The sequence below is a fragment of the Gasterosteus aculeatus genome, chromosome 1 (genome assembly GCF_964276395.1).
Source record: "Gasterosteus aculeatus chromosome 1, fGasAcu3.hap1.1, whole genome shotgun sequence".
NCBI classification, from domain to species: Eukaryota; Metazoa; Chordata; class Actinopteri; order Perciformes; family Gasterosteidae; genus Gasterosteus; species Gasterosteus aculeatus.
In genome coordinates, this window is record NC_135688.1 from 28,377,797 (window position 1) to 28,404,322 (window position 26,526).

The 26,526-nt window shown below is 46.4% G+C and overlaps 1 protein-coding gene across 1 annotated transcript; it reads left to right on the forward strand.

The window, feature by feature from the left end:
* Positions 1 to 5,304: 5,304 nt before the first annotated feature.
* Positions 5,305 to 26,526, forward strand: cckbra (cholecystokinin B receptor a). The gene is made up of 5 exons (XM_078101569.1): positions 5,305 to 5,715; positions 11,759 to 12,007; positions 18,554 to 18,815; positions 22,267 to 22,394; positions 22,925 to 26,526. Exons 1-5 carry the CDS (start codon positions 5,571 to 5,573, stop codon positions 23,500 to 23,502), a joined length of 1,362 nt encoding a protein of 453 aa, XP_077957695.1. The 5' UTR covers positions 5,305 to 5,570; the 3' UTR covers positions 23,503 to 26,526.

A 26,526-nucleotide genomic window follows, 5' to 3' on the forward strand; every position in this document is an offset into this window, starting at 1 on the left:
CTTTGCTGACATGTGCAAACTCGTCTATTTATGAACCACTCATGAGATGCGGTGACAAGACCTGCCTCAGCTTCGGGGCTGTGTGCACAAACTGGTAGGGAGAAGGGGGGGGGGGGGGGGGTTGGCTTCAAAGCGCACATCATGGGCATAATGATGGATGAAAGCGCTAATGCTTCAGGATGAAAGAGGCGCGGCCGCTCGGCTGCACTCAGACACGAGCACACAGTGAGTCTTTAAGGCCGCCGATAGCACCTAGAATTTTGAATTGAGAGATGAGACGTTTCTCCCGGGGGGGAGGAGGGGTGGGGGGGCTGAATTTAGATATGGGTTTGCGACTTTATGTGCTCAACGGTTGCGCCTGACGTTGCATACTAATACACCCAAACTGCGGGTAGATTTTGTACTTCTGAAACATTAATGTGAAAGCAAAAGAGCCGATATGGAATAGTAGTATCTGTGGTGGACAGTGTGCAGACACTGGAGCCTACGCCAGCGTGGATATCCCACAATGCAATGCAGTAGTATCAAACACGCTCCCGACGATGGCAGTTAGTTCTGCAACGTCAGAAACGCTTAAATTTAAGAATAAACAGCTGCGTTTTACAGTTCACACTTCCTCCTTCCGTCACATAAGGTTGGCACTGGTTGCCATGGTTACGCGTCTCAAACCAGCAAGGAGCCTCCCGGGAGGTGACCTGTGATCGTGCAGTGCGTTCAACAATAAACGCACCGCTGCTGTGTGTTGTTCACACAAAAGCGCGTTGAATGAATAGGGAGTAGATTGTAACTTCAAACACAACTGTCCTCTACTTGCAATGTATGACTCATTGCATCACATGACTTCTTTTTTTTTTTTAACAGATCACAGTTTATTTTAGCGCTGGTCTCAGTGTTTTACCAGGTGTAGTTGACTTGGGGAGCGCTTGCTGCAGGGGAAGAGCTGTGCAAACATCGATCCCGGGATCACCAGGAACCTGTTGTTTGGGGCGTGTGTCGCTGAGGGGTCATTTGGGTCCTCGCGGGGTCGGCGGGTTTCAAGCGAAGTGTCCGTTGATGCTGTGCTAACGTCTGAATGCAGTGTGTTTGTCACATCTTTGCAGCCTAAAGGCTGACGCGTGCTTCTGTGTCTGCGTCTTTACGCACCGCTGCGCGACGCACTCGTTTCAATTCATGGTTCTAAAAGTCTTGTGTGTCTTGCAGAGCAATTCACCGCCAGAACAACAGGCGGAGTAACATGTTTTTATCGAAAACGACCTAGAGAGTCACGTCTTTTATTGCCCCGTGCATCGCCACTGCTGCTTTTCATCGCGGACACATTTGTCCCGTATTTTCCTCCACAACTTTGTTGTTTGTGGAGATCTCCCTCCGTGAATCAGAGGCCGTCCGCCAAAGTCTCTCAGGAATGTGACCGAAGGCCGTCCAGGGAGAGATAAGGGTTCAACAGATGGAACCCATAAGGTGCCCTGACTGATCTTCAAAATTGTTATTGATTGACTGGGTCCCATTAAGGGAGGGTCACGCTGTCTCCCCTACGTCGTCTGGTACTTTTCCATACATTCCTCTTGATTGTGGCAAACACAATTTTATGACAGTTACAAGAAACCGGGGAAAACCGTGTAACTACAAGTACCAACACGAAGTACAAGTACCAAGAAGCTCAGTAACGTCTGTGAGCTACCTGGGCTATAGATCCACACTTAAAGGAGAAACACATGGCTGTGTTTGGTCTTCTCAGTTAACTCTCAGCAAGAAATCAAATAAGTGCAGTCCTCAAAACCTTCGCTGAATCAACAGTGAGAAAGGACGGTAGGCTCAATCAGAAACGTAAAGATGACACTTGGAGTTAATTAGGCAGCTTTAAAAGTGCCGGTATGCAATCATTTTTAACCTTTGGACAGACCCAGGCGGCCTTTTCCCCCATGCTTCTCATACGTACGCCAATTACATCGGAGGATTAGGAAAATAGTTTCCTCGGCTGAACAAAGGAAGGATTTTTTATGTCAGAGACACACAACTAAGGTCAAGGACTCGGACTGAGGTGGTTTACTTTTGTCACATGGGAAAGTTCAACAACCCGTCTGTCGACACTTGACGGGCCGGTGATAATGAGACGCCTGTTTACAGTGGTGATTAGAGCGGCTTAATGGAACAGGAGGGTTTCAAATACTTTTACGGTTTAAGTAAATTATAGTTCTTAGATAGAAAATCTGAAATTGGCAGGTCAGGGTTTGAAAAATGACGGCTTCACTCTCACAGTCCACTGACACGCAGCCATCAGGAGTCCGGTGTCTTGGCCGAGAACACTTCGACATGGAGCGGAGGAGGCGGTGAACTATCGCTGCAAAAAGGTTTAAATTTCAACTGTAGTTACCGTACTACTAGTACTAAGAGCGACTAACAATGAGTGCATTCAGGTGCATATGTAACCTCACAGTACAACGTGATCTCCAAAACCCGTAAAAATGTATCCCAAAATCTTGAACATACAAATTCGTAACAATACATAGGAACTGGCGGTGGTTAACCACGCCCCTTGAGTGAACAACATGGCGGACCATGTTGGATTCTTGAGTGAACGTCTCTCCGCCATGTTGGATTTTTTGAGGGGGTTGGGGTTAGTATTGTATTCTTACAAGTTAACATTGATTTCTCGTTAAAAATGCAATCATAACACGTTTATTTTACATCGTTAGACTTCACAAAGTGTGTTTACGGGGCGCAGGTCCCCATTCACTTGGAATAGGGTGACGTCATTAGTTGCAGTCCGTATTTATTTAGTATGTATCACTACAAATTTGTATCTTCAAGATTTTCGTATACATTTTTACGAACAGGTTTTGGGGATTGTCTTGAAATCCTTCTGAAGGTTAATTCAGTGGTTTTATGTTATTTCGGCGCAATGAGACTGAAACCTCGTCTGAACTACTGCCGTGTCCTTTGGGAGCCATTAAGAGGGCAATTCCACTCGTATTCAAAGTGCACATTTGTTATTAATGCGTCCACATAATCACGCACCATTCCGCTGCAAGTCGAGCCGTTTCTAGCTTGAGGAAAGTTTGGTTTAATCAGGAAACATTTATTACCAAAATATGTCAGACATAGAAGGAACTTGACTTGGCGGTTGGTGCGTAACAGCAGACAGTTAAGTTCATCAGTATTGAGGGGGCCGTCTTGGGGCACTGGAGACGTTTTTTTTTTTAAATGGGCTCACCGACGTTCCCCTCTTATGCAAATCAGCAGCTTTGCTGCTCCGCCTGAGCTGCTTCTTTGCTCCAGCGGGCTTTTCCACAAAAATGTTCAGTTCCACCGGAAAATGGAAAACGCCAACGAATGCAGCAGGATGTTCAGAAAGCCGAGAACATCAGACATGCTGGTCGTGACCTGCTTGTAGACACGGTGAAAATCAATGTCCACCAACATCAGAGGCTCCAGAGAAAGCGAGAGAGAGAGCGACTTTTGGTTCGGCATTCCTTTTTATAAGCTGTTATCCTGTTTTTAAGTGGAAGAAACACCAGCACATGTTGGCAATAGCTGAAGCAGCACACATGCATGCGGACACACAAACGCACACGCCTCCCACACAATGAAAGCGGCAGCAACGCAGCGGTGTTCGCTTGTTATTCCATCAGCAGGACTGACAGCAACCATCGAGCAAATCCCAAACACAAATACCGGAGCCATCCTCCCCCACAGTGCAAACTACCCCCCCCAAGCCTGCAGACATTTATCTTTTTTTAAGCATCAATATCTTTTTTCAAGTGGTGACACAGAGGCTAAACCCAGAGGCGCTCTGAAGATGTTCCCCCGTAAACAGGCCGTCGAGTTTCCTGTCGGCCGAAGGGAAGATCTAACGAGCTACAGAAAAATATATGAGCGACGCTCTGCGGATTGAAACAGAAGCCTTTTGAAAGATGAAGGTGTAAATCAGACAGTCACACTAAGAGGAGTGAGAAAAAAAAACAAATCAATATGCAATATCCTTTCTTTAGCCTTTGCTTTAAATCGCAAGATAATTTCAGAAAAACCTTCACTGAACCTTAAAGGATTGTGGGCCATTTGTCCCACTGATTACACCCCCCCCCGGTTGCCCAGAGGAATCGAAGACATTCATTCCTTGAGAGAAAGAGATTGCGGTCCTATCGATTCAGCGAAACGTTACGGAAAATTAAAACAATTCAAAACAATAGAGTGAGAGATGAGCTCTAACAACACCGTTAAATGAGGGAGAAGCTTTTTATGGCGCCCGAGAGGCCACCTTCTGCTCTGAGGAGTGAAGCCAATGCAGCAGCGCTTTGAAGCTGCATTCTTTCAGTGGAAGGCTCCTATCGACGCCGATGAGAAAACAACCACGTAAAACATCGTAAACAAGTTTGTGATCCCAAGCTCTAGTTTCAAGTCTTCCTCTATCCAGCACGATGGTCATTTGGTAAATTGTGGTCCCATTTAGAGTCGAATGGACCGTAAAGCTGGGCGTGCTTTAGGGCGGGGGACCAGCTGCAGGTGCCGAACGGAAGTTAACATATCAATGGGAGATGTCATGGTGAGGGTCCCCAGGTGAGTCTTTATAATTTGATAAATAATAAAAGCGTTTCTCTTGCCCAGTCTCAGCTTCTCTCCATTATGCTCAAATGTTTTAGTTTGTATCCTCCCAACCAAACATGTAATAAATGAGTCACAAAAAAACAGGTTGTTTTTTTTCACAGCTCTTTAGTAGTAAGTGGTTTAGAATTTACAATCTCTCTTAACTCCATCGCCCCCTCTACCCACACACTAAAATATAACTATACTTACAATTCCTAACTAATGCTGGACTTTGTGTGCATGATTCCAACGAGCTGATCCCGAGTCTGTTGGTAGCGTCCTCAGGAACTAGTACAGGTGTCTGTCACACGCCTGCAGGGAACTTGAGCAGGTTCCTACGTCTTAAAAGAACCAACAGAATGGCGTACTGGGGAAAGTAACTCATTTCAGGAACATTTCCCCTGCAATGTTCATGAAACCTGCATGGACACACTCACTTGGTAAGTGAGTGTGTCCAACTGTCCGTCTGCAGTTGGATTCAAGCAGAGACGAGAGATGACCAAAGGACAAAGACGTGTTTGCCTTTGACACGGTTCATATTTCACTTCAAAAGTAAATAGCAATTCTTCAGATTCATATTCATACATTTAAGAAGCCTCGCTCCAGTAGCTGTGACTGAATTGTACAGTGACAGTCGTGCGCTGAATGGAGAGAGGGAGGCAGAGGGAGGCGGGTGGAGGGTGGTGGTGGTGGGAGGGGGTCTGTGTGTGTGAAAGAGAGATAGAGAAGCAGAGACAGAGAGCTCCTCAGTTGCCTTAGCAGCGCAGCTTCATTCCCTCACAGTCCGGTGCTGTGCGCGTCGCGCTTCACTTCACTTCACCGGGTGTTCCCTTCTTCTTCTCCTCCTCCTCCTTCTTCTTCTTCTCCTTCTTCCCACGGTCAGCCTCGTTCTCCCGTCCCTGCGAGGTGGCGTCGGGGGCTGGTTATTTATCGAGATTAGTAAAAGTCCACTTTTGCCTCCCCTAAGTCTCCCCCACGCGAAGGAAAGGATGGCTCTGGCTCTGCGGGCGGCGAACGAGAGCGCGGCGGAGGTGGTGTCGGGATGCGCCGAGCAGCGGAACCTCAGCGGGGAAGTCGGCGACTATAACATCAGCTGCCAGAACGTCTCCGTCCCCAGAGCAGCCAGAGTCAGAGGTAAGGGTTCTCCTCCTCCGGGCTGTCCCTCGTCCACCAAGCTGAGCTGTCAAACTGTAATGCAACAATAACCAAACTGTGTCTTATTTATTGTCAACATTATGTTAACAAATAATTGTTTTTTTCTTCTCATAGAAATCAAGTGCAAAAAAGAGCCACACGCTTTCATTTCAAGATATGATAAGGCTTCTAAGTGCTAAGACTGATTGCCTGCTTAAAAATGTAATCAGCAGACAGTCATTTCATCATGAAGGATTACATTTGCAACACAAAAAAAATAGCAAAAAAAATATTTTGTTCTCCCCCCGTGACAGATCCTGTCAAATTCCCCGACCCGTCTGTGCTGTAAGATAAAAGGAATAAAAGGGTTACGTTCAGGAGTTGTGTTTGAATCAAGTTTCTCAACCTCCTTTCGTGCAATCCATCACACGCCGACCAATTATACTGGTGCATCAATACCGCCACAAATTGCGTGTGTGTGTGCGTGCGTGCGTGCGTGTGCAGTGCGAGAGGCTGTTTTAATTCTGAATGTTGGTTTTTCTTGTGTCTTTCAAACTGCTGAGTGCACACTGAGGAAGATAAGGCCCTTCGCCTGCTTCCAAGCGCCATGTGGGAAATAAGGGTCGATTACGGTATAAACATTGGGCAGAGTGATTTTTTCCTTTTCTTTACCCCACGCCGCTGCAGCAATATTTTAAATCCCGCCCCACCCACCCGCCCACACTAAATTATTCACAATCTTTATGTGCAGCATTGCTTATTGAGCTTTTACAGCAGCGGCACAAACCCCAATAGTTAATATTTTCGGAGAAACATGGACACTTTCTTCTACTAAAAGACCCTTAAAAAAACCCTCAAACAGAACGCGACAGGTGACTCCTGCATTCTCTTCTTGAAAGCTCCAGGGGACAAACAGACACTTCATAAAAACTGGCACGAGGCGAAGGCGCTGAGGCCAGCGCATATAAAGGTCCGGACCAATAATTTGGTCATATTTGCATCCCGAAAGAAACGAGTCATCACTCAAACACATTCTTGCAGTTTTCCCCCCGAGGACGGCCTCATCTGGCGTGTCCCCGCCTGGTAATCACAGAGGAGAAGCTCCTTGTTACCTCCAGAGTTTACAGCCGGGACTTATCTGGTAACCTGGTATCTTATTCTGCTAGCTCTTAAATATAACGGCAATATGCAAACAACAAACCAAAACACGCGTGACGTCCTCCTGAAATGCCAATGCGTTATATCATGATAGACACAGACTGTGTTTGCTGCTGCGGCATTAAAACAAACAACCCAGCCGGAGCTTCGGGGCTTTGGGTGGGAATTTAAAAAAAAGAAGAGAGGGAGGCATGTTGGTGCAGAGAGGGCATGCAATGTGTGCACAGTAATAGCGGAGGGACGCCGCAGGAGTTTTCTAATATCGCCGCCTGTTTCACCTCGTAGATTATCTCTGACCCCCCAAGCGTGTGCGCGCTGAGGCCGCCTGTCAAAGCGTGATCGTGGGAATGAGATCATATAATTGGAGACATCGGAGGGGTGATGTTGACGCAGACACAGCGCACACACACACACACACACACACACACACACACGTTTCCTCCCTCCTTCCTTCCTTATGGATTTAATAAAGCAAATCAATACAGTGTTATGGCTTTAATCCGTAATAATATCATCCGTTCACTCGAGTAAAAACAGTGGAGTTATCGCAGATCATGAGGGTGTGTGGTTGTGATGTCTGTGGAGTAGATCGCACAGACACTCAAGATGCCCTCAACTGTATAATAGTTGCAGCGCTGCAGTTTTATGAGGTAATTGATCACACTCGGGTCACGTGACTTGAGTTTCCATCGTGTCCAAGTCACGTGACTCCAGTCTGACTCCTGTCAAGTCATGTGACACCTGTGCAACTGCAAACAACTTTAAAGGTCCGGAAAATATACGAGCCGTAACTTGATTTGCACTGTACGGTGCTTGGAAACAGACGCAATGCCTCAACGCTTGCTTCGCTAACAAAGTGATTTATGGGAATTAAATAGCTACCGCCTCGATTGATTGATTGTTTAATTCCATAAAAGAAATTCCCCCGGGACACGCCTCCAGTAATATCCAGCGATGAGGTGCAAATGAGACCATATTGAGGCAAATTAGAGAACCCGGTTAATCAATTTTTAACACGTTTAGGGTCGGAGTATTTCATTTCCTTCAATTGGTACTGTAGTGGGGATTAGGACACCTGGGAAGACAGACTTCTCAATTAATCACATTATCAAGGGTGGATGAAGTTTGCCTTTTTCAACTTTTGCGTCTAACCTCGTGTCGCCCTGTTTGGAGAGACAGCAGAGTGCACGGGGCTTTAGTGGATCGGTCCTCCCCTCCCCCTGCTCGGGAGCGACTGCATTGCAGTAACGCTGCTAAATGCTCGACTTTAAACAAACATGAGCTCACACCTACCGCCACACCCCCGAGTTCCCCCACTCTGCTTTTTGACTTGAATATATTCTCTTTGGTATTTGACAATATGGTAATGAGGGCGGATATTGGCGGGACGAACGGCGTTAAAGGACAAAGCGCGCATCCACCGAGGCCCTGGTGGGTAAATTCAAAATGTGCTGAGCTCGTTCGCTTGGAGCGCTACAAATGAGCTCCTTCCCCGTGCGTGGGTCAAGTCGTGGAAGGGTCGATTTTCTCCTCTCGTGGGACGGCTGGGGAAAAGACTAATCTAGTTTGGTTGTGCCGAGTGTCAAAGCAGCTCGCCTCATTAGAGCGACGGAATACGACACGGAGGCTTGGCGCTCGATTGCTTTCTTCAGTCGCTTCGCCACTTTTTTAAAAGATCCAGTAATGTGCGTTCAGGGCGCCTTGAAGAAGACCAATGGGTCATAAAGCCGGAGGGCCAGAAACCATAAGGTTTTAGTCCTAAAAGAGATCTTCCTCGATTGGGAGGGGGGGGGGGGGGCATTCACAAGTATGTCTGTGAGTATTTGCGCTGTTTACTTCTTCAGAATGAAAACGCTCCAAAAACACAACCATTCATGGTTAGAAGGAAACAGATGTTTACCCGTAATTATAAGCAGCTCCTTGTGCTGGGAAAGCACATCAGGAGGAAAAAAGAATTCAAATTTCAAAACACTCAAGGTTGATTTTATGGCTCTTTTCTTTTGGGCTGAGTTGTTTGGTGGATGAAAATTGTAAAAGGGAAAAGTGCATGGACAAGTTTTGTATTTGTCAGCCAAATTTACAGAGTTGATTTGTTTTTATTTACATCCTTACTTACTTTCCCAAGAGGCATTGCCTTAAGCAAATATAAAAAGGCAATAAAAGTGACTGTATTGAAGGTTTTATATGATCATCTCATCTTCACTTCACTTTACTGCCATTTCTCTGCTGTCACTGGGATATTATTTTGTCTGTGATTTGAGTAAATGCATGAGGCTACAGAAAACGTCAGCAGGTGATGGATTTGTTTGTCTTTTGACTCGAGGACCCCCCCCCCTCCCTCCTTCGCCTTCACAGAAAAATATATTTGTCTCTCTGGCTTTCCAAAAGAGACTCTAATAAGAATAAAAATGTAATTTGACTATGTTTATTGCTTACGGAAAAATGTGAAACGGAATTGCGCTCCAGAAAATGTCATTAAGTTGGAGTGATTTCTGTAATAATCTGGCAGAATTCAGAATTCATATTCATATCTGTAATTCAAAGGGACTGTTTTTTTGTCCTTCGTGCAGCAAACAGAAAACTTGTGCTGAAATCATTGCTATAAGAAACACATTAATACAGGTTTGAAATGAAATTAAACGACTCCCACAGGATCAGGGCTCATCGTACGTCACTTCCAGAGGGGCTTTCCGCTCGCTTGTTATAATTAGGAGGAACCTCGGATCTGCATGGAGCCGATTGTCGTCATCTCACAGGGCCTCGGCTACGAAATGGCCCCTCGCGGCGAGGCCTTGATTAAAATGGGAGTTCGGAGTCGTGGCTTCTCGCTCGCAGCGCCTCCGAAGTTATAACTGTTTGTTATCACAATAACGTCAGGCCGCATGTCGTCGTGGAAACAACCGTTGTGCCGGCAAGTGGCAGTCGACTTTTCCTGGTGTTTGTTTCTCCCCTGAGGAGTAGATTGCTGACGGTCCATCGCCAATAAGAGACACGTAACTTCGCCCCCCAAGTCACGACTATAATGTTCCGCTTTGAAAATCTTTGAGTCCATTTTTTTGTATTCATATATAGGAACCGGAATGAATTGTCCCGGAGCCGTCGGGCTCAGGGGAGCCGCACGTACCGCTCAATGAATTGATGATGATCCCGTCTTCACTTGGCTTGGTCGCTACCGATCTAAAACAGTAAAAGCGGGGCCCCCCCCCGCCGGCCGTGTTTGTGTTTCTCACAAGTGAGCGCCGCTTGAGCAGATCTCGTCAAAACTCGCTTTCCATTCACGCTGCGCCGATCCACGACGGAATAAACTGCTCTCTGAGTCGCCAGAGGATTTTCCAATCAAAGGAATAATTCATATTTGCGGCGCTGGGGTGACCAAGTCCCTCGCATGGCGGAGATGATTAAACATGCAACAGCGCCCATGGGTTCAAATCCCTCAACTATTTTAGCCTTGCCGTGATTTTCTCTGCAGATTGTCCGACAAATGTGACTAGAAATTAGCTACAGTTACATTCCTCAACTTCTTTTATGATTTCAAAACAAATAGAAGGGAAATAGCGGATCAGATGATGTCTAGACCTTTGGCCTCTGCTCCAAAAATGGCACACCTATGAAAAAAAGTGGAATAACTCTGTAACTACTTTGTCTATCTGGAACCCCTGTGAGTGTATTCTGATGTGTCAAAATGTATTTACGTTACTGGTGAACTGCTAGGCTAAGCTAGCTGCTAGGCTACTTCCATTTCAACATCTAGCCTGCGCGGCACACCGTCTGCAGAGGACCACCTGTTCCCCAAGAGACAGTGGTTTTGGAAAACGCCCATCGGGTCCTGGCTGAATGTCGGTGGGAAGCGTTCATATGTTTGTTCATGATGAGCTCACAGACCAGGTTAGCACAGCGTACGGTTTTACTAGAGAAAGTGGGCTTTAGTCACACAGAGTCAACATCCCTATCGATGGGCCCGTGGTAGTTAGCTGGCTCATCGACAAACCGATGAGGATGCAAAAAAACACAAATTAGATGCAAACCCTTTATTGTAAAATTAATAAAATTGTAAAAGAATGTGCAAATTTGGATACTTTAAGAGTAAAGTGATGTCATATCCTTGCCTTCACCCGATGGAGTGATTATGTCCACTAGTTCACTCATTGTGTGAATATTTTTGGAAAAAAAGGAACAAATGCGTCAGGTTAGAATTATTGTGGGATCTGGCTTTTCCCCGTATCCCCGGCGCTCGGCTGTAGCGGCTGGACTCAGGACCTTTTCATTCTCTGTCTTGTGCGTCAGTTCTGCACGGGAAATGCTCTGCGTCGATCCGTTTTTTAAATCAATCATTTCCCATTTTTATTCAACGCTAACAGAGAGAGATGTTGCCGACTCATATGCTGTTTTCAGTTTCATCTTGTTCTTGCAGTCGGAGTTACCAAGCTTTCGTCTTCTAAGCACACACAATGCGGTTTGTCTTTTTCTCCCGGTGATATTGAATCAAATTAGAATTTGGCTGACAGGGGGCATATTCACAATTTAAGATGTTGGTTTGCCAAGTTATTCTTTCTTGTGATAGACTTTGGTGTTATCTTAACGCGCCCGGATTCTCATTTCCCACGTGAACGTTCTCAATACAGCCTGTTCCCTGCGTGTACCCAGGCCATCTCTTGTCCTATTCATACGACGTCTCCTTATTTTGTCATTGCTCATGTGATTTCATGCTTCAGCGATGAAGGAATAAAAAGCACCGACATCTGCATGAGGATGAGAAAAAGGAAAAAGAACAAAGTTTGTTTTGGTGAATCCAGCATAAGCCTCTTCACAATCAGGAAATGTTATTTATTCACGTTCATCACAGTTGCCTGTTCAATGACACATTTTTGTTGTTGTTTTTTTCCAGAGATGGACTCGTTCCGCATCCTGCTCTACTCCCTCATCTTCCTGCTGAGCGTCTTCGGCAACCTGCTCATCATCGTGGTGCTGGTGCTGAACAAGCGCATGCGGACCGTCACCAACTCCTTCCTGCTGTCGCTGGCGGTCAGCGACCTCATGATGGCTGTCTTCTGCATACCCTTCACCTTCATCCCCAACATCCTGGAGGACTTCATCTTCGGGGGCGCCATGTGCAAGACCGTCTCCTACTTCATGGGTGAGGATAGAGGGGCAAGTGTGGGGGGGGGGGAGGCGGAAGGAGGTTGACTTTCCTGCCAAGAGCTTGCTGAATATGAAGGAAAGGACAGCAGTTGTTTGGGGGGGGGGCACTGGACAAGAGCTTTCGGAGTGGCTTCCTCTTTCCGCTTGTCAGAGCCGCCCGTCTTACAGGAGCGTGACGGAGTGATGAGCTGGCGATGAGCTGGCCTTGAGCTGGCTCCTGGCGCGCCTCGAGGCAAGGTCCCGTGTAAGGTGCCTGAGTCACGTGCCGAAGTCCCCACCCACCCAGTTCCCATATGGTCTTCTTTGTCCACAATCCTATTATCGCCACTCTAAGGAGAGGCCGGCCGAATCTCCTTTTCAATCACCGCCATTCAGCTCTCCTGAATGGCGGTGCGGCCTTTGACTGCAGAAATAACCCTTTTGTTCTGCGGCCACCTGGTCTGATATTTCCTACGTCCGTTCGTCTGTACAGTAAGACACTAAGGGTCAAGCTGACAAATAGCCGTGGTTAAATGATGAATCACTCGACCACCTGAACGGCTTTATGAAATTGGGATTAACGACCTGGACCTCCTTCTCTGCAGCTGAGACGGATGTTACTTCCTGAATGAGAGCACAACAACGTTTAGTTCTGCAACGGTGAACGTGGTAATTAGGAATTTCATCAGTCAAGGTTTGACTCATTGCCTCCAGAAGGATCGATGAGCCCCCGTGACCTAAAAAGGTCCAGTTAATCAATAGACATAAAATACAGGGCTGCGGAAGCTGGGTCTCGGGGGGGCGGTTGATGGAGCTTGTGAGCTAACCGCTAACAGCTGGTGAATGACCGTTGCTTGCCGAGCTTCTTCAGCGTGTTGTGTGCAATTACTTCTCAAGACATCATTCCTTTCAATTGAAAGTTACTGAAGGAGAAAAAAAAAAGTTCTTACAGCTGATTAGACAAGCAGGCGGCCAGTCCCAGGATCGCCTTTTGGAGCAGTTACGTGCTGGAATTTCCTCTGGAGGAGTCTTAACAATGATGCAGCTTCCTATGCGTTATTCTGCCTATAATTTTCCAGTCAGCGCTTTGCGAGTTTTTTTCTCATTCATCGTATCGTCGAGTATTATCCTTTTTACTTTGTAACACTGTTTGCAGCAAGCCAAGTGGTTCCGGGGCAACAATTCCGGCCTTTGCACCCTTGGTGGATTCCCCCCCCCCGATGTGTACACTTCAAATAACAATAATAGTAAAAAGTGTTGTAGTGCAAAGGCCGCAGATCTGCACCTCAACCACAGCTCCTCCAATGAGCAATCACACCCCGACAAGAAGACTTGAAGTGCAAATCTGGCAAAATATCTTAGAACTGCTGGTTTAAAAAGTTTGGCAAAAGCACTCAAACACCCTCATCCATCTTAACCCTATAACCCCCAATCGGAGTCTCCTATGAGCAGGGCCCTCGATCATCCAAAACCGATCGATACTCTGGATCATTGAGATCCTCACCCATTGATCATGAGGCAAACTCATCCGCCCTTTGCACACTCATCTGTTAGCTCGCGCCAATGAGACACGCGATACGCCATCCGTCCTCCTGTCCACCCGCTGCCCCCCGTGCGTCCATCTGTTCGCTTGTTGCTCGATAGCCACGCGAGGCCGTCATGCGATCGATGTTGCACTAATCCGGGTGTAGGCAGCCTTCGATGCTGCCACGTGTACGCGTCCATGTTTGGCGTTGCCGGTGATGTTACCCTCCGTAACCCCTCCCCATTATGTCGTTTTTTTCCCGTAACATTTATTCCAATCGGGATTCTTTTTGAGCAATTTTCTGCAGAGAGAATTAGGTGTGAGCTGACAATGAACATATTTTCTGATGAAGGAATGCAAATCCTTTCCTCCTCGGGGGAAGGTGTGCACTTCAAATCAGATTCAGAGCTTCACGGCCCTCTGATTTTGAGTGTTCGCCCACAACTCGTATTTAATGAACAAGAAAAGGGGATTACAGCTCCCTCGCTCAGAAAACAGGATACGAAACAAGCTGCAGAGCGAAGGGAGGAAAAAAGTGGGAGCGTTTGGCCGCTTCCTCGGCTGGTAATTAACTGGGCTGCACCTGGTCCAGAATCTCCTCTCCTGCAACATCACACCCTCTCGATTCCGCTTCGACCCGAAGAAATCCTCCCGACTTCACGGACTTAGAGGCAATGACCGCGATTAATATTGAGGAGCCGACTGGGTTTTATTTGTTGATATTGGGGGACCACACGTGAAACATGATATACGCTGGTGTTCTTGATGCGCATACGGCATTAATATGAGATGAGCACTAAGCAGTTGCCGCAGTCCGTTTTATAGTTGCTAAGCATTTCCTATGTCATAACTCTTCCTGGACGGCTGGACAAATTGATCCATCAATGCTGCTGATGTCAAATCAGCAATTACTTGCTCAACCCCCCACATCCTCCTTTTGCCGGTAATAAAAACAGATGGTCGAGCGGACTGAAACGTTGAAAGGACAAAAAAAAGAAAAGCCCTCAGACAAGATGCGTCTTTGAGCGCTCTGCGTACCGTCAGCTGTGTCATCAATTCTTATTACTGGGGGGGTGTTGGCGCCATGCATCACCTGGAAGTCTACTTCCTTCCAGCGCGAATGTGCACAACCTCTCAGCGATCGGTCTTTATGAGTGTGCGGTGTGAGAGGTCAGTGGCTCTCCCCTCTGCGGGGTCTCATCCTCAACGCTTTGCCTGTGAATGCAAAGGATGAGCTGGTAATATCAAATGAAACACAATATATAATACCTGATGGTGGTTGGACTCACTTCTCTCTTCATAAAACCTTTTGTCTATAAATCCTGCTGCGTGTCGGTTTGATTTGTAGAGGACTTAACGAAAGTGCTCTTTAAGTATTGTATTTTTCATTTCATTCTATTCGGTATTCGTATTGTTACTTTGAAAAGCAGTGTTTCACGCTTTCGACAATCAGCGTGAGCTGCCGCTGCGACGGGCATGACCGCCCTCGAGCGTCAACAAAAGACCCCCCTCCCGCGTGTGTGATTTGGTCGGTGCCTCGGCTTTGCACTTGAAAGAGAACTTGTGGGTGTGAGAGACTTATTGTGCGGTGGGGGGGGGTGTAAAGATCTGCATCTCTCGACAGTGCCACCCACCTTCTTCTGTTTAGCCCCCAGCAGGAGGTGTTCACCGGGCGACTGTCAAAACGGGCCGTGAACGGACCGACAGCGACGGCTCTCTGACAGAAATAAAATGTGTAACGCTAGTTGTGTGTTGCAGCGGGAGCCAGTTATGGAGCCCCTTCCTGACTCTCTGAGCATGTGAACACGTTTTACGCACATCTTTCTGGTGGATAATTCATGCAGAGTTTGAGGAAACAGGACGTTAGACATGTTCCAATTACAACTTTTCACAAAAACATGATTATTATTTAACAGCGGTATACTCCTAACCCATTGTGGATGTGATATAAAACGCAGCTCAGGTTAAACCCTATGAAACAAACACATGCAAAGCTGAACCATATACGTCGACCGTTGCCATGGTACCCAATCAGTAATTAAGTGCATTGCTATTTTTAAAAATATATACACAAACAGGGGAAATTCTGACTGCCTGTGACATAAATGATGAGATGTGTAGAGTGTGTGTGTGTGTGTGTTTGCATGTCAGTGAGGCGCTGTCCAGGGTGCTGAGAACATAGACGGACAAACAGGTCTATCTATTTTTCATCATTATTGGACCTTTTTGTTCTTTGTTTTGTCAACACGAAGTACATCATGAGTAAATAATGGTCGCCGGTGCGACCCAGGCCTCAAGCCAATAAACCCAGAAGGGTTTTTTTGTTTGATGTTGTACACTGTCAGGTTTCGTGTCGGTGTCCCAACAATCACAGAAAAATGACCCTGCTCTCGACAAGCCAAAATGCGTTTAATAATGCACGGCCCCTCCGACTGGCCCAGCATGAAAGGCCTTCCGACGTCTTTCTGAAATAATGGTGTTCCCTTTGTTCCTGAGTAGCACAACCAGTCAGCTCCTTTGTTCTGTCACAGGCAGAACGACTATCCGACTGTGCATCAGACCCCCACGACCAAACGTCTCTTCACATCTCTGCGGTTACCTTTTAGCTTAACAGAGCTGATCACGATAGAATGGATTGTATTTTAGTGGCTGTCGGAAGACACAATGGAAACAGTCCAACACTCACGATACCCACAGCAATGTGGTTCCTGATGGCGGCATAATATAGACTTCCTCCCTGGAATGATAACAGCACACTGCGGCTTAGTCAGGACGCTCTCCTCCGTGGCGGGGATTAAAATGTTGTTGCTTCTCGTAGTGACAAGAGGATCAGCGTGGTGAATAGATTCCCGGAGGGGGGAAGGAGGGGGCCCGCCTGTGACAGGCAGGCAGGGGTCCTCAATGCTTGTTGCCGCAAACCTGTCTCACCCTCGGATCGCAGGAGATATGCACATGCTTAGCTCGCGCTCGTCCCAGAAGGAGTTAGACTTGTGTCACAGATATACAGTTGTGTGAAAAAGTGTTTGCCCCCCGTCTTGATTTCTTATTTGTGTTGCATGTTTGACACACTTAAATGTTTCAGATCATCAAACAAATTTAAGAAGTAAACACAAAATTCAGTTTTTAAATTAAGGTTTTTATTATTAAGGGGAGAAGAAAATCGAAACCTACATGGCCCCTGTGTGCAAACGTGATTGCCCTCCCTGTTAAAACATAAATTAACTGGTTTATAACATCTTTGAAAAGCTGAGTTCCATTTCTCTAGCTACACCCTGGCCTGATCCTGATCCTCAAAAGCTAGACATCATGATGCGATCCAAGGAAATTCAGGAACAAATAATAAACAAAGTAATTGAGATCCTTCAGTCTGGAAAAGGTTACAAAGCCATTTCGAAAGCTTTGGGACTCCAGCAACCACAGTGAGCCATTATCCACAAATGGCAAAAACAGTGGTGAACCTTCCTAGGAGCGGCTGGCCGGCCAAAATGACCCCAAGAGTGCAGCGACGACTCATCCAAGAGGTCACACAAGCCCACAGAACAACATCCAAAGAAATGCAGGCCTCACTTGCCGCAATTAAGGTCAGTGTTTATGACTTCACCATGAGAAAGAGACGTGGCACAAATGGCCTGCGTGGCAGAGTTCCAAGACGAAAACCACTGCTGAGCAAAAAGAACATAAAGGCTCGTCTCACTTTCCCCAAAAAACATCTTGATGATCCCCAAGACTTTTGGGAAAATACTTTGTGGACTGACGAGACAAGTTGAACTTTTTGGAAGGTGTATGTGCCATTGGATCTGGCGTAAAAGTAACAGCATTTTAGAAAAGGAACATCATACCAACAGTAAAATATGGTGGTAGTAGTCTGATGGTCTGGGGCTGTTTTGCTGCTTCAGGACCTGGCAGACTTGCTGTGGTAAATGGAACCATGAATTCTGCTTTCTACCAAAAAATCCTGAAGGAGAATGTCCGGCCATCTGTTTCGTGACCTCAAGCTGTAGCGCAATTGGGTTCTGCAGCAGGACAATGATCCAAAACACCGCAGCAAGTCCATCTCTGAATGGCTTAAGAAAAACAAAGTGAAGACTTTGGAGTCCCCTAGTCAAAGTCCCGACCTGAATCCGATTGAGATGCTGTGGCATGACCTTAAAAAGGCGGTTCATGCTTGAAAACCCTCCAATGTGGCTGAATTACAACAATTCTGCAAAGATGAGTGAGCCAAAATTCCCCCACAGCGCTGTAAAAAACTCAGTTATCGCAAACGCTTGATCGCAGTTGTTGCTGATAAGGACGGCCCAACCAGTTATTACGTTTAGGAGGGAATAACTTTTTCACACAGGGCCATGTAGGTTTGTGGTTACTTGTGTTATATTTGTCTAATATTTAAATTTGTTTAATGATCTGAAACATTTAAGTGTGACAAAATAAGAAATCAGGAAGGGGCAAACATTTTTCACACAACTGTACACTATGAACAGAAATGTTATCCAGCACACTGAGAGCTTCTTGTATTGTGAGGCTTTCTTTACTTATCAACCTTTCGAGCGCTGACCTGTAATCGGCTAGTGGCCTGTTTCTTTACCCAAATTTTATTATAATACATGATAATCCATTAATCAATGTTTAAACTGGGTGAATGTTTCAGTAGCTAATCAACTATTAGATTTGCGATTTTATGATGGTTATTGGTGAAGATTACAGTGGTGGTGCAGATGCACCGATGTGTTGAAAGGTGCTCTTTACACGATTTGGAGCTTTTCTATTTCCTCTCAAAATGGCGACTAATGGTACTAAAAGCGCAAACAAAATTGCTGACAAAGCTATACAGTGTTTACTTGAGGGGGGAACCGGGCTGTGTGTGCAGATATGGCTCGTCCAGTCTTTATGCTTAGACATTCGCCACACGCCTGCAGCTTTGTAGACGGGAAAGCACTATTGATCTTCTCATCCAGCTCTGCAAGAAAGCAAACAAGCATCTTGCCCGGTGACTAGAGTTTTCTCGTGGTCCTTTTAAAAAAATCGTATTCTCTCCTGCAGGGATCTCCGTCAGCATCTCCACCTTCAGCCTCGTGGCGATCGCCATCGAGCGGTACAGCGCCATCTGTAATCCGCTGAAGTCTCGCGCGTGGCAGACTCGGTCCCACGCCTACCGCGTCATCGCCGCCACCTGGCTGGTGTCGCTGCTCCTCATGGTGCCGTACCCGGTGTTCAGCCTGCTCAAGTCCTTCCCCAAGGCCAACGGCACCGTCACCCACACGTGCCGCATGGACTGGCCCAGCGGGCAAGCGGAGCAGACCTGGTGAGTACTGGTGGGTCGCTGGCCCAGGGGATGCATGTTGAAATACCACAAAAGGCGTGCGCGGGCAATAATTTGTTGGGCGGGCCTTGGTGACGACGGATCCAGAGATGAATAGATGGAGTCACTTGGTGAACTGAATAAAATCTGCATGGCTTCGTGTTCCAGTGTTGCGGCGACGCTCTGATTTACATGCGATATAATTGTGTAATCTATATGCATTATCGAGCAGAAAGTCGCTTTCAGCTCTCTGAGACCGTGCAATCGAATCACCTCCGCTGATTGCTGGTGGTTGGAAAATGTGCGTGCTGATTTGGTCGTTATGGTAATCTAGCCTTACATTTCATACGCGGAAGGCGTGAAGGCTTCCAGTGTTCTCTTTGCAGTAAATAAAAAAGAAATGGTGTCTGCAATATTGTAGTCTTTAGTTGTGCTGTGGATCCACTTGCTTCCAGACGCTTCATGAAAAGCAGTTCAAACTTAACAAAAAGTACACGATTTGGTGCTTTGTTGCTAAAAAAAAAAAAGCAGCCCAAGCTCATCAATACGCTGCCGAGGAAATGAAGACGTGTTAAAGCCGCCACAGGACGCTCGTGGTCGTCCATCGATTGGTCCGCAGACAGCTTCCGGTCCCGCAGCACGGCGCCGTTAAAATTAAGAAGGAGAAGCCGAACATGGCAGGTCTCCCTACCTTAACAGCGCTTTGTGGTTGAAAGCGCTTCTTCTCGTCCCGTCTGTCAAACCGTAAAGCCTCTCAGGGAAAAGACGCGGCAGTGGGAGAACAGTTAATTAGTCTGCTTGGTGAGGAGGAGGAGGAGGGAGGAGGGAGGAAGAGGGTCGAGGGGCTCTGATGTCAAAAGTCCAGACGTGTCACTAAGTACGCAGACCGTTCAAGTTTTAATTTGCGGCTTGGCCTTCGCCCCGTCGGGACGTTGTTTGAAAAGTACACCAGGGTTAGAGGGTTCAGACTCCGACTGAAAGCAGATATCACCTTTTCCCGCCTTCTCACCTTTCATTCTAGCGCCTAACGAAGCGGCACAGAGAGTGAATGAAGTTTCAATCTTTTTAGTCTGAGCGGATGAGCCAATCGGTTTCCAAACAACTTAAAGAGGCATGAGCCGGTTTGTGAACTGATCCTGTCAAGTCAAAGACTAAAAGGTAATGATTTTTGATAATTGTAATTATTATTTTGCTTGGTGGGCGTTTTATGCGCAGACAAGTCTAAATTAAAAAAAAAAAGTTACCGACAGAATTATTCATTAAAGTAAATTATCAAAACCATTTTAACAGACCAGAAGATGTTTTGCATTATAGACAAACCTGATTATCTGCACGAGTCTAACAAAGATGTGAGTGGAGGATGTGGAGTGGAGAAAATAAACAGGAATAGGGATGCTCTAAAACGGTTTTCCTCTAACACTAAAACACAGAAACAGAAATTGTAGAGGGAATAATAACCTCTCTAGTAAGAGAACATCACAAAACCAGTAAGGTCGGCCTCTGTGGCGCCGGCGTGTCAGGAGCTCACTAAAGTCAGTAGGGTTCATCCTTTGAGGGCCATGAATGCCGGTGCAAAACGAACTCACAACCCATGTAATTGCTGGATAATCTGGACTGACTGACATTGGGAAACGCTGCTTGTGGCTTTGCAGGAATCTGCAAAAGTAGACAATGATCTAAACGCCACATGGAGTCTTGGTCGGGTTTTGGAGCACAAAAGATGTAACACGTGCATGTGCTTTTCCCGAGATAAGGAGCACAAATTACGCGCAGCTTTCCCGGATGTTAACCGTGTAGCTTTCCGGTGACGTTTGATCTGTCCACAAGGACGCTACATTTATTCATCGTACCGCCCATCCGGGTTTCCCTCTCGAGGCAAAACAAGCACAGATACCACCAGATTTATGATTTTCTTTTTTCTGTAGTGTTTCCCGCACAACGACATTGGAAAATCTGTCGGTGACAAGTGACAAAGTATCGAACAGCCAGCTGATGAGAGGCGGAGAAACCTTCTTTTCTCTTTTAAAATGAGAGCTTTTAAATGAGAGTGGCCACGCAGCGCTCAGACTGCTGCCTGGGAAGACATTAGAATATCAGAGAGCGAATGAGACTTCCTCCGTGCCGTCACTTTCATGTGCTGACTGATGTGCGCCGCGTGGCGAGGAAGGTTATCCTGGGATCGCGACCAATCAAAAGGGAGACGTGTCCACAGACGATAAAGATTCATTGCAATCAAAGTGACACCTGCAGTTACCTTATCTCGTTTATTCATGGGTTGCCCTTTCTAGTTTCACTTGTGAAAAGGGTTTGAATCATTTGATCTTTTTATAGTTTATTTCTATAAACCCCAACTCATTCATCATACTTAACTGCACATTTGAACAAAGCAGAACTGTGTTGCAGGTCTTTTAATGTTGTACATCGTTGATAAATGACACATTTCCCCTCAGAATTCTTTACAATTTACTCAGTTCACTGCTTTTCCTTTGAGGTGTCATCTATCCGTGCACGTCAAGAGAGCGACGATCATCATTCTTCTGTGCCACAAAAGCTGAAGCTTATGATTATAATACCGGGTACACAGCGTCTGAGAAAATGACTCCAATTCTCTCTTGATTTATTCTCCCCATAATCATTGTGAAGATGAGTTCGTGGTCTCCATCGCTAGTTTCAACTTTTTCAATGAATGGTTGATTTAAAACAGAATATACAGCAGGGAATGCTGTAGAGCCGGGCTAGGTTCTGACCGCCAGGCCGCTACAATGACATTGTTTCACCAAAGTGAATTTTAACATTTTGGTCACCTAAAAGCGTCCCTTTCAACATTCAGTTGTACTTGGCTTCGCCCTCTCCTGTCAAAATAAAGGAAGATGCAGGCAGCCAAAAAAGCCAGACGCAAGGTTTCAAAATGTCCACAAACACAGTGCCGTATAGCCACGTGTACGGTCCATAGCACGACGCTACTGTGGACACTGTCAATACGTCAAGACAGTTTGACTAGGTCCTGAAATATGAACCACCTGCAGAGCCTCCAGCACAACACAAGAGTGGAGGTGTATGGAGAAAAGGGGAAAGCAAGCAATATCTTCACGATCCCTCTCTCTTTACTAACCAGCATCGTGCGACTCCTCTGGTTGCAAAAAGAAAGCCAGGTTGTATGAAAGTGTATGAAAATATGATTAATCCTCACTTGATTTATTACCTCGGGAAACATGAGTTCATGGTCTCAAGGTCTATAAAAGCGGTACGCTTTAGAGTGATTGGTGCACATAAAATATGTGCACTTTATTTATTATTACGTGCATTATTAACTATTTGCCACCATATCATGGTACCCTGTGTTATACTTCTTTTGCCTTCAGCTATAAAATGTGATGTGCTCGGTTGGTTCTGAGCACTGACTGAACTCCTTCTCCCTCTCTGGTGTTTTGTTTCCACTCTGGCTGTTTTTCAGGTATGTGCTGCTGCTGTTCACTCTGTTCTTCATCCCGGGAGTGGTGATGATTGTAGCCTACGGTCTGATCTCCAGAGAGCTCTTCCGAGGCATGCAGTTTGAGCTGGGCCAGAGCAGAGAGACCACCGGTGAGATCCGCCACAAATCCACTCCAAACTGCAACACACTAACTCCCCCCCCGTATTTTTAACAGCACGGATGAAAAACAATCCATCACACCTTTTACAGACTGGTGTGTGGAATGCGTGAGAAAGAGGCTGCAGCGGGATTTCTAAAAAGCCCGGTCGAACAGAGCGACAGCCAGTGACGGCAGATGGAGGGCAGATGGAGGGTAGAAGAGTGGACCACGGAGGGAGATTTGTTTGTGTCGCCTCAAGCAGAGGATGACATATTTCGTCGCTACCTGCACCTGTCGCGTGCAGAAACAGACGTACACACGCGCAGTATAGCTGTTACAGAACAAACAGAAAAACAATCTCGCCGTGCTCCTTATAGGTGAAGAATAGCGGCTGCCGTTACCGTGAGCATGAGACGCTCCTGTTTCCATGCAGTCTTGTGTGTGACTCTTTGCAACTTTGCATTCTGCAATCACCCCTCCATCCTTTAGTGCCTTTACAGCAGTAAACCTTCTGATCCCGCCCCCCTTTCCCTCCCGCAGGCCAGAAGAACGGCGTGGGACGGGCCGCCGCGGGGTCCAGTAACGACGACGACGACGGCTGCTACATCCAGGTGTCCAAGAAGCCCCGCAACGCCGTGGAGCTGCCCACCCTCTCTGCCGCGTCCAGCGCCGCCCGGGCCAAGGCCGACCGCGCCCGCAGCAACACCTCGGAGGCCAAGCTGCAGGCCAAGAAGCGGGTCATCCGCATGCTGATGGTCATCGTGGCGCTCTTCTTCGTCTGCTGGATGCCGCTGTACTCGGCCAACACGTGGAAGGCCTTCGACCCGAAGTCGGCCTACGCGGCGCTGTCCGGAGCGCCCATCTCCTTCATCCACCTGCTGTCCTACACCTCGGCGTGCGTCAACCCCATCATCTACTGCTTCATGAACTTGCGCTTCCGCAAAGCCCTGCTGTCCACCTTCGCCTGCTGCTGCCGCGGCCGCCTCTGCCGCTGGTGGTGCCAGAAGAAGGAGGGGGGCGGCGAGGACGGCATCGGCGCCACATCCATGGCCACTTCCATGGCCACGTCCATGTCCAAGTTCAGCTACACCACCGTCAGCACCGCCGGCACCTGCTAAGCTCCGGGCGGAGCAGCCGCTTTTTTATTTCAAGCTTCGGTTTTTCACTCTCATTTTAGCTTTTATGCTATTCACGTACCACGTAATGTTCCTGCCCTCGTTCCTTAAAATCCTGTGTGCATGATTGCAGAATGGGAGGCGGGTTCGGTGGACATCAAGTGCCTGTGCTCTTCGTGTGGGTTTGTTTGTTCTCTGGCCGAGAGAAATTTCATTCATATAATAGGGAGAAATACCTTTATGTTCTTACCGGCCAAAAAGGTTCTGATAGAGACATACTGAGAGAGAGACAATGAGGACGGATTACCTCAGTGAAGGATTGGAGCTCCTTGTGTTTAGCGTGGTTTTATCTTCACTCATCCAGGGCATCTTTCTCAGTTGGAAGAATGAAGGCTACACGTGGCAACGTTAATATGATATTGTTGAGTTCCCGATAACTGCAGGAAGTCTTTCTATTGACACCAAAAAGTACTGATGGGAACAGTTGGGGTAAGGGACAACATGCTTAGCTCTGACTTAATGTTTCACTCTTTTTGAGTTACGTTTCATCATTTCCTGATATTCCTGCATATTTAGCACCAAAAATGGCACTCTGTGATTCAGGCAGACGCAGGCGTTAACATCGGGACGAGATGAAGTGCAGTCAGTCTCCGTTAGAGGCTGATTGCAGCTGCTGGTTGCTCTCCACAAAAGTGCTTCAGTCAAACACACCTTTTCTGCTCAATTATCTCTGTGGCGTCTTTGATTTTCCTCTTTCTCTCTCAAGCAGCTGCAGTGCGCCGCAATTACTCTGAGAAGTACCTGAGCACAAAGACCCTCACTTTCTCAGGCTCAGACTAACGAGGTGTTCCCGGGGAACCCGCTCGTGGCTTTTGCCCGTAGAGCCGCTGACAGATTATCCGAGAGCACTTCATTGTCATTTATTAATGACAACGATGATCTGGAGTTAAATAGCATCCTTCTACTCTCCGGATTGTGACCGACGTTCGCTCCGATGAAGTACAGAGGGATCGTAAGAAAAGATGAAATTAGGGTAAGAATGGACTAGTGAACAGAATTATGTAATTCTGCTTATATATTATATTAAGACACATATATTTATGATAATAAAAACATTATAAGTGTATCATATTTAAATGTAATGTTATGAATAGTATCTCAAATAAGCGTATTAGGGTTTATACAACATTTACATAGACATTTTGTGCTGGTGCCCTTGGGTTTGGGTTTAAATTCCATGTTTTGGATTTAGACACCAAACTGGATTTTCAATACAGCCTCTAAATGAGGGACATGATGCATTTTCACTTGAAGATCACAGACAGACAAGAATTCATTTGATTATGCGAGAACATTGATGCCACTCGCATGCGCTAAATGTGAAGCTTGTGTTAGCTTAGCATAAAGACCTGTATCTCGTTCGCTTAAATTAAGCATTTGTGAGAGTGAACATTGAAATCATGATTAGCTAATTCACTGAAATGCTTCTAACGAGCGACAAGCCGGCTAACCAAGCTAGCAGTATAGCAGGACGGTCCTCTCTGGCTGAAGATAACCGGCCGTTTGTTAGTGTTGCCCCAGAAGTAGCGAGCTTTTTACTGAAACTTTACAAAAAAGTCTAATTGATGACAATGAGATGAAGCCGGAGAAATGCACAAATCTCCCTTCAAATGTTTGTTGCCTCACACAACATTTAGAAGGGTGAGAGAGTTAAATTGGACCTGTTAGATTCATGATCTAGCAGTAAGTAGCATTGATTTCCCGATGTGGAAATGATCCATGACTCTGTTCATGAACTCAGTCAATTTGGCCGGTGGGACGCTTTTGTCCTGCAAGCGGTGACATGTCAACAGCTTCGTGCAGTCATTTCCTCCACCACTTTCAAGTTTCCTCTTTCCCCGTCTCTGCAGCCACCGACACTCCACCCGCCCCCCACCGCTCACCTCGTTTTTATCTTGCTTTTCCAGCGCAGAGGAGCATGAATACATGAATGGCAATAGAGTGGGGGTGACAGCTGAGATTTGCCGGCACAAGCGGCGATCCTGAGAGAGGTTTACAAAGCGGTGGCAAGTGGGCGGGTTTGCTTTGACAGACAGACTGACAATTGGCACTCACACTCCCGGAAACACATCGTCTGGCGGTCGCCACTGCAGTACGTTTTTGTAATTAAGCCAGAACGGCGAGTGATTTCCATAACTTTGCCGCCATGCGGTGCGCAGCAGAACCTGCCGGTTTTAGTACGGATTTATTTCCCCCTTCCACTTAAATTTGCATTTATTTGCATGTTTTGTTGCGTCACACGTCTGGAGGTTCATGAACTGCAAACAGTTAAAAGTATGTTAAACCTTCGTTAGTTAGTAATAATGAAGGTAAGCCTCTTAAAGCGGGTATTAAATCACGTCCTGTAGCTTTACAATCACCGCTTAATGATTGTGCATTATGAATAGACAGGGTAAATAGTCGCTACGGTAAAAAGGGATCTTCATTGAATCAGTTTCTTCACCTGACCAGGCCAGCAAGTTCAAGTATGCATTATTAAAATTAGCATCCTCAGTCTCTTTTTTTCATATTTGTACTTTTAAAGTCAAGCTAGTTGCGAGTGCAATATATTTCGTCACTGCGAGATATGCTAATGAGTAAGAAACGGAACCCAGTTCTGTGGTAAAGTTAGACGTCATGTCTACACACTAAATATGAAGCTACAGCCGACGGGCAGTTAGCTTAGCATAGAATAGCTTAGCATAGAATAGGAAGGCTGGGAAAAAACAGCTAGCCTGGCTCTTTCCAAAGCATCTCTCAATTAACAAAAGAAAATTTGGAAAAAATGTAATTGGAAAAATGTGTAGTTTATAGAGAGACGTAGGCAAATATATTTAAAAAAATCTTTTAACTGTCAAAATAACTGGATCCTGCCTCTTATGGTCAAGCTGAGCTAACAAGCTGCAGATGTAAAACAATGAGAGTCGTTCACTACAAAAAGCAGTAGTATTGCTTTTTAATGTGTACACACACACACACACACACACA

Coding starts and splice junctions, on each gene's coding strand:
- cckbra (XM_078101569.1), top strand. CDS start 5,571: ATGGCTCTGGCTCTGCGGGCGGCGAACGAGAGCGCGGCGGAGGTGGTG. Junction 5,716..11,758: donor CAGAGCAGCCAGAGTCAGAG/GTAAGGGTTCTC, acceptor GTTTTTTTCCAG/AGATGGACTCGTTCCGCATC. Junction 22,395..22,924: donor CCAGAGCAGAGAGACCACCG/GTGAGATCCGCC, acceptor TCCCTCCCGCAG/GCCAGAAGAACGGCGTGGGA.